We start from the raw sequence: 12,080 nt of genomic DNA on the forward strand, positions 1-12,080 counted from the left end.
TGGTTACTTTGAACAACCACACTTGCCAAGGGAATAAACTGTATGTGGATGTGTATGTATATATATTTCAAGTCTGCTCACATTTAGGTTTAACAAAGACATGCTTGCTTGATTTCTAACCTCTTGTGTCTTTTGTCCCATTAGATTAGATTATGAATCAGCTATTAACTGGGTGAGTGAGTATAATTGTTATCACAACTGCTCAAAAAATAATAGCTAAAACACTGAGGTTGTGCCTTTTTCCAGTGCCTTGCTTGTTCTAATGGAAATCTACATCAGTGTGACATCACTGGGTGCAGAAAAAAGAAAATCTTATCTAGTCAGTCACGGTTGCAGGCAATGACTAAAGCAACTATTCACCAGCACAATGCAACTAATCAGAGCATATAGAACGTGGCATACCTCGGAGTCACGATGCAATACCCTGACATTTTCTGATGCATAGTCTTAGTTGTAATGAATAGCCAATACACCCTGTGTAAATGAAAATAATTAGACTTAATGGTGCCCTGGTGATTAACAGTCGGACAATCAAAAGGAGCGCGGTGTGTATTATTCCTCCCTCCCAGAAACCTGTTGTGTCAACCACTTAGGATAGCTTGAAGTGGTGTTTTGATAAAAGAGATAAATGAGGTCTGGGCTGGTGCCAGCGTACGGCACAAGGTGAGCCTCTGTGCCAAAGCAGCTTTCCATGGGAAAAGGGAAGTTGAAGTACCTAATTTACATCACAGTTCTTTGATGTCTTTATTGGTGTAATATTATAATACTATTTTCCATAGGCTTTTATAGACATAATATTACCTTGCTTTAGGCAAAAGCACACACTTTACCTTGTAGTCTCAAAGTGCAAACATGTTCTGTTTTTCTTTCTTTTTTTTTTGGCAACATAGAAAACGTATACCTATTTATCTGAAGTACATCAGCAGATTGTGTGTTTTGCCCTCCCGAGCAGCCTGCAGGCCCCATTAATGCCACACAATTTTGGCAGTACTGTGAATACCAGCAGGCAGCAGTTAAGAACTGAGCCACAGCACTAGTCAGTTCATTTTGGAATCACGTTTTTGTTTTCCTGTCAGTTGTGGCCATTGTGTACATGTCTTTGTGATGAGTGTGTAGTCTTTTAAGACATGATTAATGTGGGCTGTGTTTTGACCCCAGCTAGATGGTGCAACATCTTCACGGTCTATTGACCGTCTCTGACTCATGCAGCACACGGTGGAGAGTAGGCCTATGCAGGAATCTAAACACACATACAAAAGCCACCTAAATGGAACACTAAATATTCACCTTCTAAAAATGATCTGGTGGATGTAGTGAAATTTGGCAGTTTTGTTTAATATTAAAATCAGTAAACAAACTGATAGCTGTTGGCTGCATTGTTTTTTTGGAACGTTTTGTTATATTGTTATGCTGACATGCTCCAAATGGTTACTAAAGGTCCACAAACCTTATAAAAAAGGTTTTTCCTGCAGGTGTTATGTTGACTGTCATCATAAATAAAGAGGTCCCATGAATAAAATAAATACCTACTAAAAATGTCAGAGTCTTGGCCATGCGTCTCGCACGTCGTGATAAGCTGCTTTCTCTGGTTGGGTTTGTATAAATTCAGGATTCCTTTCTGCTCTGTCTGGTCGCTTATGGACTGTTGCTGGCAGTCATCAAGGAGGAAAAAAACAACCTATAGATCATATGTGCCAGACAGGAGCCATCGCTGTGGACATTACCTGATTTAATATATTTACACTGATTTAATTTGTTAATAATTTGGAATTGGTTTGAAGTGCTACATAAGACAAGTATTATTTTTATAAATTTAACCATTTAAAAGCATAGATGTTAAGTGTGCTTAATTGTTGGATATTGTTGAGATTACCCATTAAATGCCACGTTAAACCTTTGTCAGTATTGAGATATTCAGTGTTTGTATGAAAATGGCTGGTGTGTGGAGGGGTATTCAATCTTAAATTTAATTTAAAAAAAAAAAAATTAAAACACCTTTTCCAGCACTTTAATATTTAATTGCAAACTTGCCTTTGATTTGGAAAAAAAACTACAATATCCTCTTCAAAATGTAGCAATGTGTTAGTAAAACTTATTCCACCAGTAAAATAAAAACCATAAAATGCAAAGCATAAATCATTTAAGATATAATGCAATCAAACTATAACAATAATTTACCACCTTTTTTAATCAACGTTGCAGGGGAATGCTGAAATATGAAATGAAAAAATGTCAGCCGAGCATGCCCTCAGCAACAAGAAATAAAACGTAACTCACCGCTTTTCTGAACCCCTTCAAAATATGTGTACAGCCCCTATTAGTCTTAAAAAAGATACGAAAGGTAATAGAAGAGGAGATAGAAAACAGGATTCTGAAAAAACTACCCACCACATCAGGAAGAAAGTTTGAGCAAGTCACATGTGACCTTTACATTATTATTTTTTTGTACATTATTACAAAATAAAAAACATACGTACACTTCGTCTTAAATTTAAAAAGAAGTCTTCACACAGTAATTAACTGTGTAATTAACACAGTAATTAAAATGAGCCTATTTGACAGTCTATAGCTTTGTAATGCATGCCCACACTGCAGGCGAACACTTGTTGTATTACTTTAATCTCCTTGATTTTAACAACTTATAGAGTATGTCCATGTTTAGTCATTGTGAGATACATTTTGTGAAGAGAAGAAGGAACCCTCTAGGAAACAAAAGGGGGATCCATTGACTGTACAGAGAAGCTGCCAACACCTTGAGTTGGGAGAAACATTTGTCCCAGTCATGTATTCTCTGAAGAAGAGTGAGGGCTTCAGAGCATCCCTCCACAGGACGTACCGCCCATGCTCCAGGGCTGGCAGCAGTAGTGCAAGTAGGGGTGGTACTGGTAGGCCTGCTGGTACAGGGGCACAGTCATAGGGATGTGTACTCCATTCGATCCATAGTACTGCTTTTGATTGTCCCTCACCAGCACTTGTACCGCTACTTTCTTCGGTGAGCTGCACGCCGCCAGCTCGGCCATCATCTGGCGCCGTTTGGTTTTATATCTCCGGTTCTGGAACCAGATTTTCACCTGGGTCTCTGTGAGTTTGAGAGTTTCTGCCAGTTCGGCCCGTTCAGGACCTGACAGGTACCGCTGCGTGTTAAACCGGCGCTCGAGCTCGTAGACCTGCGCGTGAGAGAAGGCCGCCCTGGAGCGCTTCTTCGTACCCGGCCTGCACCGCTGCTTATCGGACGAACAGCTGACCGTCTCCCCGCCGTGGTGACATCCCTCCATCTCCTCCTCCTCCTCCGCCTCCTCCTCCGCCTCCTCTTTCTTCCGTTTATCCCGCTCCACGCCGTGTGGCTGCTGTTCTGCAAAGACAATAGAAACCTGTGATGACAATAAGTGTGTTTTCTCTGTCAAACTCGAAACGCTAGAGCTGCTGGCTGAGAGCTTACTTCAACAAGGTGTTCATGTTGGCCAATAAGAGGTTTTCCTCTCTCATATCCCTTTCACACAATCAGACGTTCTGCGGATATTATGAAATAAATACTGCTTTTAGATGACGAACAAAACTCTCAGATTATACACCACATTTCCAGTAGTGTGCCACAGCCTGTTACCTTTCCCCGACAACCAAGTCTGGCTGGGCGAAAAACGAAAGATTATAAAACTATTTAATGGCATTTTTGTAACAAACTTATATGCTGTTGCTGGCCCTCAATCGTGTTGATACAGATCCCTATGAGTGAAATATGGCTTTTTGGAGATCTTTGGACCAGCTCTTTTAAACAGGGAAAATGATTAAATTAAAATAAATGTAGTCTAATTATTGCTGAAAATATCCCATAATACAAGTAGCCTAGTCTGTTGTGAATCAAACACACTTCATTTTGAAAAGATGACACGAACATGCCATTGAGGTAAGACTAATTCGCTCCGTTTCCAAAGCGAGATTGTATTTTTCCTTTAAATGGTCTTTTCTTTGTTGGTCTTATTTCAAGAATATAATCGAAATCCCGGGAACTAGCCAAGTTCTCAAATGGGAGTCATATTTTGTAATAGTTTGAAACCACAGAGTCTTAACTCTCGAATAGAATAAAATTGTTCACCTTCTCTGAGCTCAGTCTCCTCTCCTGTGGCCTCCTTGTTGCAGGTATCAGATCGGACATTTCCAACAGACACCCTGAGATCAGCAGGAAGTCTCTCCCGGTGGATGCGCTTCTCATTCACGTCTTGGTGAGACAGATCGGAGACTCTCGTACCATGCCCGGTGCAAATGTTGCGCTTTGGTGCGTGGAGCTCCTCTGTACTCCTGGTACAGGGCTTCCCCCGGGCATCACATCCGGTGAGGATGTCTTTGATGGTGAAGGACGAAAAGCGTAATGCCATGATTGAAATAAGAGCACAGGTATGCCCTCACGCTCCCATGCGATTTATTTAGAGGCATCAGCCACTCGAAAGCAAAATTCCTTACTGAGTTGATCTTTTCTCCGCTCTCTGGAGTTTTTCTTTAATTTAATTGTGGTTATCTAAGTCCGGTCTGCATAATGAACAGCGTACACCAGGAGCTGTCAGGTCTCTTACAGTATTCTCAGCAGCAGCTCCAGTTAACCTTCGATAGGCTGTTTTTTCTGCCTGGTCCCTCCTCCGCACCGCCCAGCTCCATGCTGGTCTGCGCGCTCGATTGAGGACGATGGACACTGATTTTCCAGACGAGGTATTTTTGGTATGTTATTTGTATTTGCTTACACTACGAACGCTGTTAGTTATTTAAAAAGGCTCAATAGCTCCGTAATTATTCAGAGCCTGAGACGAGGAGAGCTATACGATAATGTTGTGGATTTTAATACGGTTTATTTCAGCGAATTTTGGACATGAGTTGGAGACTCAGAGTGGATGTTGTGAAGTATTCTTGCTAAGTGGAGCACTTTCTGCCACTGTGTGTTTACCGAGTATTAAATTGGAAAAGAAAACCCGATGCGTAAAGTTCGCTAAACGTGCGTAAAACGCTGCTAAGACGAAGTGCAGGCTTTCACATGTGACAATGTGGTTTTAAATTGTTTCACAATACTGCAGCCCGCCCCTACATAGGAATTACAACTGTTATTACAATTTTGATTTAAGCTTTCACTTAATCCTACAGTACTTGGACAGAACCCTTCTGATTGAAATGGCTCCAGTCAATTCAATTTAAGATACAATTCTTCATGATGGTGAATGTTTTTGTTCTCTTTTGCGCATACAATTGCAGACATATATGATCAGTTTTAATCTTACAGTTGTTTAAGTTTAAATGCAGGCCATAGCCTGAGTTTTTGGATACTACGAGGTCATTAAATCACAATGTATCTTAAAAAAAACCCCTTAATAAAATTTCGTTGAATAAATGAATGGCCAAAAAGTTTTAAAGTGTGAAGAAAAGACGTCGAGCCTCCTTGTTGTTTAAAGGTGGTTAGCGCCGCCGTGTGGTCATGATGCATGGTTTCCAAAGTGAAAAACTTTTTTACACACCTCTCTCTCTCTCTGTCTGTCTCTGTCTCTGTCTCTGTATCTGTCTCTTACTCACATACACACACACACACACACACACATACACACACACACACACACACACACACACACACACACACACACACACACACACACACACACACAGACAGAAAGGCCTACCTTTCAATGAGAAGACACGATGACAGATGCAGTGATCTGCCTCCTCCGTGTTGTTTTGTTTTACTTCCTCTGACTAAACAGAAAAATCTCTCTGTTTGCCACAGAGCCAGATCAGCTCCAAGGTGTCACAACACGCCCGGATGGGAAACATGGAAGTACTGGCACACTTAAATGTGTTAAACCACGAGATGTCATCACCAAAACTAAAATCAGCAAAACCCTGGATTTCAGATAATACTTAAAACATGCTTGACTATGTTACAGTTGAGTATAATATCTGAATCAAGCAGCCATCATAACCAGTACGCATCTAAATACATCATATGTTAACCAAAGTTTAAGATCTTTTGTGCATCCACTAAATATCTACAGCAATTAGGCTTACTACAAATGATGTGCTGGAAAAAAATTACCTTTCCGTTAGCACAAAAGAAAAGTCATATTTGTGATGCATCAACTCAAGCCAGACTTTTTTATAAACCAAGTTTTCTAGAGTTTTTTTTTCAATCTGTACAACATGCACACCCTCCATACTTAGACCATTCCAAGTTAATTTTACATTTTTTTAGAAGCCTGATTAAAAGAGCATTTTTTCTTTTATGTAAATTTAAGATAATGGCTAGAGTCTGGAAAAATGTCCATCTGTTGCCACGTTGGCGTTTGCAACACTTGAAAGGTCCACCTAATGGGAGCGCCTTTACTCCAGCGTCTCCACGCACTTTTCCTTCTCTATATTTGGGCCCTTGTTCCTTTGTGAGCTCCTTGAGTGGTTGCCATTGGAGACTTTGTTTTGGGGAAACTCCACGCCTAGCGCTGCGATGATCCGAGCTGCTATCTTTGGAAGCGCCAGATAGCGATCGCAGCGCCTGTCAGAGCAGCCGTGGCCAAGCCGCGTCCTCAGGCATCGCCGTCCTGTCGCCAGCTCTATTTACACTAGTGACTCTGCAGCACTTAGAGCCGACTCCAGGTATGTCCTACCGGCAGTGCAGTAGCCAGGGGAAGTGGCCACTGAGGCTATCAGAGGAGACAAACACTCTGTTTACGTTGCCATTCATCTCCATTAATAGTGTCTGCGTATCGACCATGCCTAGGAGGTGAAGGTGTTTTCTTAAGTCCATCTCCAATTAACGGCTAACGTGTGTGTGTGTGTGTGTGTGTGTGCGTGTGTGTGTGCGCGTGGCCTTGTAATTGGAACTGGGTTATTATTTTGATTATGTTTATTATAATTAAATCTAATCATACAATTAATGGCAAGCTACTTACACTTTATTGTTATTTAGAGTAGCCTAATAACATTTAAAGTATTTGTATTTATTTATTTAGGCTATGGACTATATTTCGGTGGTATACAATAAAAAAAAAAGATTTTCAAAAATCCAACCATATTTCTTATTAAAGCTCTGTGAGTTTCTTCTGTCTGTGGTTCCCGAGGATGCTGGCTGTCTGGTTAATGTCCATCTCTGTCTCCTGACCGGACATCAGCTCCCCTCTAAATTCTGTTTCTGGTTCTTGTCTCAGGCCAAAGCCTACCACAAGCTTTGTCGAAAGAAAAATGCTTGCTTGGCTTGAGAAACGATTTGAGAAAATGTGAAACTGTGCATTTGCTTATAAAATAATAATGTATTTAACTTTTCCATCCAAATTAATTTAAATGTTGAAATACAATAGATAAAGACCCAATTGGGTATAAGACATTTTTAATGCAGCCTACTTGTTTAAGTTCCGCACACACACACACACACACACACACACACACACACACACAAACAGCACAAAACAATGCAGTCACGTTTGTCGTTATGCTTGTTGTATCATTTAATTTTATCTCCGGTGATAATGTTCGTCATAACTTGAGCGTAAAAAGAGCCCTAACGTAAAAGCGCCCATTTTAACCATCACGCATAGCTATGATTCAACCTTTTTCACTTTTAGAGTTTAAACCAACAACAACGTTGGTTAAAAACAAATCACACCATAAACACAAAACAAAAAAACACAATACGAACGCATTAGCAATTGGGCTCCATAGCCTACTGTTATTTTCTTGCAGATTTCTATAAGGCCACATTCATTTTGGGCTATACTTTATGCTTAGAAATGCGTTTCCCTTTTATTTTTGTCGTACATCTTTACATCCATTTTGAACCACAATATTCCACATTACGCACAGTCTTTGCTAATCGGCTACATTCAGTCCGAGAATCAAATAACCAACAGCAGGTGTAATACGTTTTCTAAAAATTGTGGCTCAGAGAACAATGCGCAAACTGGTTTGTATCCCAGTCAACGGGTTAGGGTTTCCACATAGGCCTGGCACATAGGCCTGCCTTGACTTACTGAGTTTCAAATTGGGTTTTCGTTGCATTAGTCGATCAGGTTTACACGCTCGAGTCCAATGAGCCATCCCAGAGAAGTCTCTCCCAGCTGTGATAGTGCGTAAAGTCTGCGCTACCATGCCCTGATGCCCTGCAGAGTTCCCTGGCAGGGTGTGACGACTGGTCCTTGGGACGCCGGGCTTTGCGTCTGTGCACCGAGGTTTCCTAAATTCATGTTCACAAAAGCATTAGCAGTGGTGTTGCTGGGCGGCAGAGCAGGCAAACTAGAATAAGTACAGGAGTACGTGTTAGTATACACCGAGTTGTTGTAGCTGTAGGCTGGATAGCCGTTGTAGCTGTACGGGTTTGGAGCTCCGACTGAGTAAGAAGTGTTGTAGTTCTGGGATCCAGTCAGACAAGGCCTCCCGTCCCGTACCAACACCGGCACAGCCACCCTCCTGGGCGGCGGTGGGTGGGGATGGGGATGGTGATGGTGATGACCTGCCATCTCCAGAGTCTTGTCCTGCCGCTGTCTCTTGCATTTGTACCTCCTGTTCTGGAACCAGATCTTGACCTGGGTGGAGGTGAGTTTCAGGGAGCTGGCCAGGTGCTCTCTCTCCGGGGCGGACAGGTAGCGCTGATTCTTAAAGCGCCGCTCCAGCTCAAACACCTGAGCCTGGGAGAAGAGGACGCGGGGTTTCCTCCTGCTCCTCTGCTGCTTGGTGGCAGGCTTCTCAGAGTCCGGATCCTCAGAATCCCCCCGCAACGCACCGCAGCTCTCTGCGTGGAAAAAAAAACATTTAAATGCACATTAGAGCTAAAACGTTATTCAGTAGGCCTATTTAAACATATTTATCCAACATAACTGATACACATAAATGTATTCCTTTTTTAAATCTTAACTTTCTTAAAAGCGAAACAGAGTTGTTGTAGATTTAAAAAGGTAGTAACTATATTTTTTCACAATTTCTGCAAAATATTCACCTTTTAAATATTAATAAAATATGTCTTTTTCAAAAACAAAATTGTAATAAATTCTAGGTCTACTGGATTGAAAATTGCTTTATCAGCCTTTTGCAATAGGAAATAAATCAACAGTTTCAAACTGGACTTAATGAAAGATTAAGAAGTATTTCTTAATTCATACGTGGATTTGAACTAATATTTAGATCTGGGAAATTAAAGTTGAAGGTAAATATGTTATTTTAAGATTGCTGCCGATTTCTGTGACGAATAATGCACATAAGGCAACATATAAGAAAGTTTAGTTTAAGGATTGTTAAATGAGTTGTTAAAAATACAAATCATTTCAGATGTAAACAATACTGAATTGCAGCTTAGTCGCTGAGTATAAAGCTTGCAGCAACAATGGGCGTTCATCGTGAAAGGTGGCAACTGCTTTATTTAGTAGGTTAGATGTTTCCTTTTTTTAAAAACTGTAATATTAGTAAAACCCACAATAGCCTACCTATTCCCTTGGTGTGTATTTACTAGTCATCTATACAGGAATCAACAAATAACTCCCCAGTAGTTATTTCTACAGCAAAATCTCAAGTCAGTTTAGAAAATTAGATGCAGCCTAATGTATTTTTTCTTTTTCTTTTTTTTGCAGAATAGGCAAATATATAAGTTTGATGGACTTTGATTCTAAATTGACTGCTCTGTCTGTCCTCTCTGTCTATGCTGTTACAGTTACCAATAACAACGACAGCCATCATCATCCTCACTCAGTTTTGGATTAACATATTTATTATCGGAATGTGTAGCCTACTCACTGCTATCTTGGTCCTCTTGTTCGGTCCCCCGCCGGAGCTCTGTAGAGTGGTTCTGCGCCGGGTTACCGAACATGTCCCCAGGCATCCCGGACTCCGCCAGCCGGTCCTGTGCAGGCAGCGTGTTGAGGTACGACATCCTCTCCTCGCTCTCCGAGAGGCCGGAGCTGACGGGACTCGGACTGTCCATACCGGCCAACATGCAGGAGGGTGGCGAATGAGACCGGAACGGTTTATTTGGGCAAGCTCCCGGCTGTGACAACGCGCCGGTGAGACCGAAGCAGGAGATAAACTGGAGCTGGTGCTGCTGAGATTGTTGCTGCAACTCTAACTTCAGAATGTCTTTCACAGAGAAAGGCGTGGTGGAAGAAGTTATGAGCGGGCTGGGGAGCATTATTACCAGCAACAGATAGATGACAAATAACAAATTGTCAACAAGCCCAAAATTGGACCAATTTGTCTCCGGACGACGCGTTAAAGTAAAACCGTGCGTACGCGTGAATAATGGACGCGAACTGCTTGTTTTTCATGCAGCTGGAGGAGGACTGGTTTCCATTCAGCTGTGACATCCCTCCTTGGCTGTGTGTCTAATGGCTGGAGGGCTGAGAGAGAAAGAGAGAGGTCGATCCTGTTTGGTTGGCTGAATTCAGTTATCTGAGAAAGAGCTGGGTCAGCCAAGGTGCTGTCCTCTCCCTTTCAGTGACGTCCTGGAGCGGGGGAGGGACTGCTAGTCAGCCTCTCTCACTCTCGCTGTCGTCCTGTGCCAGAAAGACTCATTTATGAAATAATATTAACATTATCAACTCTTCTCAAACTGAGAATGGTAACAAAGGTAAGGACATTTTTATTACATTTTTTTTATTTTTCCAAAAGAAAACAGTAAAAGCGAAAGGCAGCAAACACGCCTTTTAATTTTGTATCATCAAAACAGTTTAAACAACTAAATCCTTCATTTGGTAAGTAGTTGGTGGGAAACTCGAATAGCACAACTATCTTCTTGTCTCTCAGTGGTCCCACCACATCACAGTTCTTCACATCATCACTACGGTGCTTTTAAGATTAGACGTATCTTCGTTTCCTGTCTCGGCAATCCCTGGATAAGATACTATGCCGCAACTGTGGGAAATGGGATAAAATTGGCAACCCAAGGAGATATGACGAATATAAATGTAGCCTAGTGCTTTATTTATGTCTCCTTATAATTTGAAAAAGTTGTAGGATTCTTTTCCACCAACATTTGGCCACGACGATGCTTTCCCTTGACATTAGGTCAGTATTTCTGGAAAAAAGCCTGGGTAAAATGTTACAAGACAGTTTGCTCATTTCATATAATTCGATATGCGCAGCCAGTGTTACACATAAAGGCACGCATGAATCTCGCTGCAAAATCATTTGAATTCAAAAGCATGTTTTTAAAATGTTTTTAAATAAGAACAGTCCAATCAATTTGATAATATTAACCTCAATAATGCTTCCTGATTTAAAACGTTATAGCCTACGTTTAGGAATAAACTCATCTTTACGTTGGACGTGTAACTAGTAGTTACAGAATCATGTTAGCAGACTCTCAGTATTCCCAACAAGTTTTGTCTCATTTATATTGTGTGTGTTTTTTTTTTTTTTTTTAAATATGTGAAATATCTCTTGATTTGTAGACCTACCTGTGTGGGCACCACGCTGTAACGGGACACCTCCCTCCTGGTCGCCTCTTGCCAAGTGCAGGCGCCAGGGTCTGCAGGCCCATTGCTTCCAAACCGTGTGGAAAGAAAAGGAGGGCACGTCGACATGATCTCATCCGCTCACCATCAACACGACTTGTTTAGATTAAGGCAGCGTCTTCCCACTCTTCTGGAGATCTATGTCTTTAAAATGTTCCGTTTAAGTGGAGAATCAGGGTAAGGAATTAGCTCTGCGGAGTAAATAGGCTTTAGTGTAGGCTACACAAAGAAGCTTTTGGATGGTCAGCCTAGTAGACCCGGGAAACTGGTGAAACAACTCATGGCCCATAGCCTAAGATTTATTTACACAAATACATTAAATATATGCTAGTTTTCACATTGTCAAAAGCGAGATACTAGGAATTTACGAGGACTTAAGTGGAATGTATTGGCTCGTAAAATACTCAAAAAGGCTGTAATTCTGACGGGTTTGTTTGTCCATAATAAGTCATAGGCTAGCCTATAATTGAGTGCAGTGCTTCTAAGACACCACGGATAGAACAAATCAATATCCGTTGCATACAGAAGACGACATAATACATGTTTTAAATGTAAATGTGCACACTATCCGCTAACTAAGACTGTGGTGGTTAAATGAACGAGAAGAGCTAGCAGTAGCAG

At 41.3% G+C, this 12,080-nt stretch overlaps 2 protein-coding genes across 2 annotated transcripts; both read right to left on the reverse strand.

Annotated features, from left to right (window-relative positions):
• Positions 1-2,690: 2,690 nt before the first annotated feature.
• nkx3.3 (NK3 homeobox 3) lies at positions 2,691-4,557 on the reverse strand. The gene is made up of 2 exons (XM_034897808.1): positions 4,094-4,557; positions 2,691-3,352 (listed from the first exon to the last, which is right to left on the reverse strand). Exons 1-2 carry the CDS (start codon positions 4,371-4,373, stop codon positions 2,811-2,813), a joined length of 822 nt encoding a protein of 273 aa, XP_034753699.1. The 5' UTR covers positions 4,374-4,557; the 3' UTR covers positions 2,691-2,810.
• Positions 4,558-7,358: 2,801 nt separating this feature from the next.
• On the reverse strand, positions 7,359-10,135 carry nkx2.3 (NK2 homeobox 3). Its single transcript, XM_034897807.1, has 2 exons — positions 9,745-10,135; positions 7,359-8,749 (listed from the first exon to the last, which is right to left on the reverse strand). Exons 1-2 carry the CDS (start codon positions 10,133-10,135, stop codon positions 8,103-8,105), a joined length of 1,038 nt encoding a protein of 345 aa, XP_034753698.1. The 3' UTR covers positions 7,359-8,102.
• Between the last annotated feature and the right edge of the window lie 1,945 nt (positions 10,136-12,080).

The sequence above is a fragment of the Etheostoma cragini genome, chromosome 17, assembly GCF_013103735.1.
Source record: "Etheostoma cragini isolate CJK2018 chromosome 17, CSU_Ecrag_1.0, whole genome shotgun sequence".
NCBI lineage: Eukaryota > Metazoa > Chordata > Actinopteri > Perciformes > Percidae > Etheostoma > Etheostoma cragini.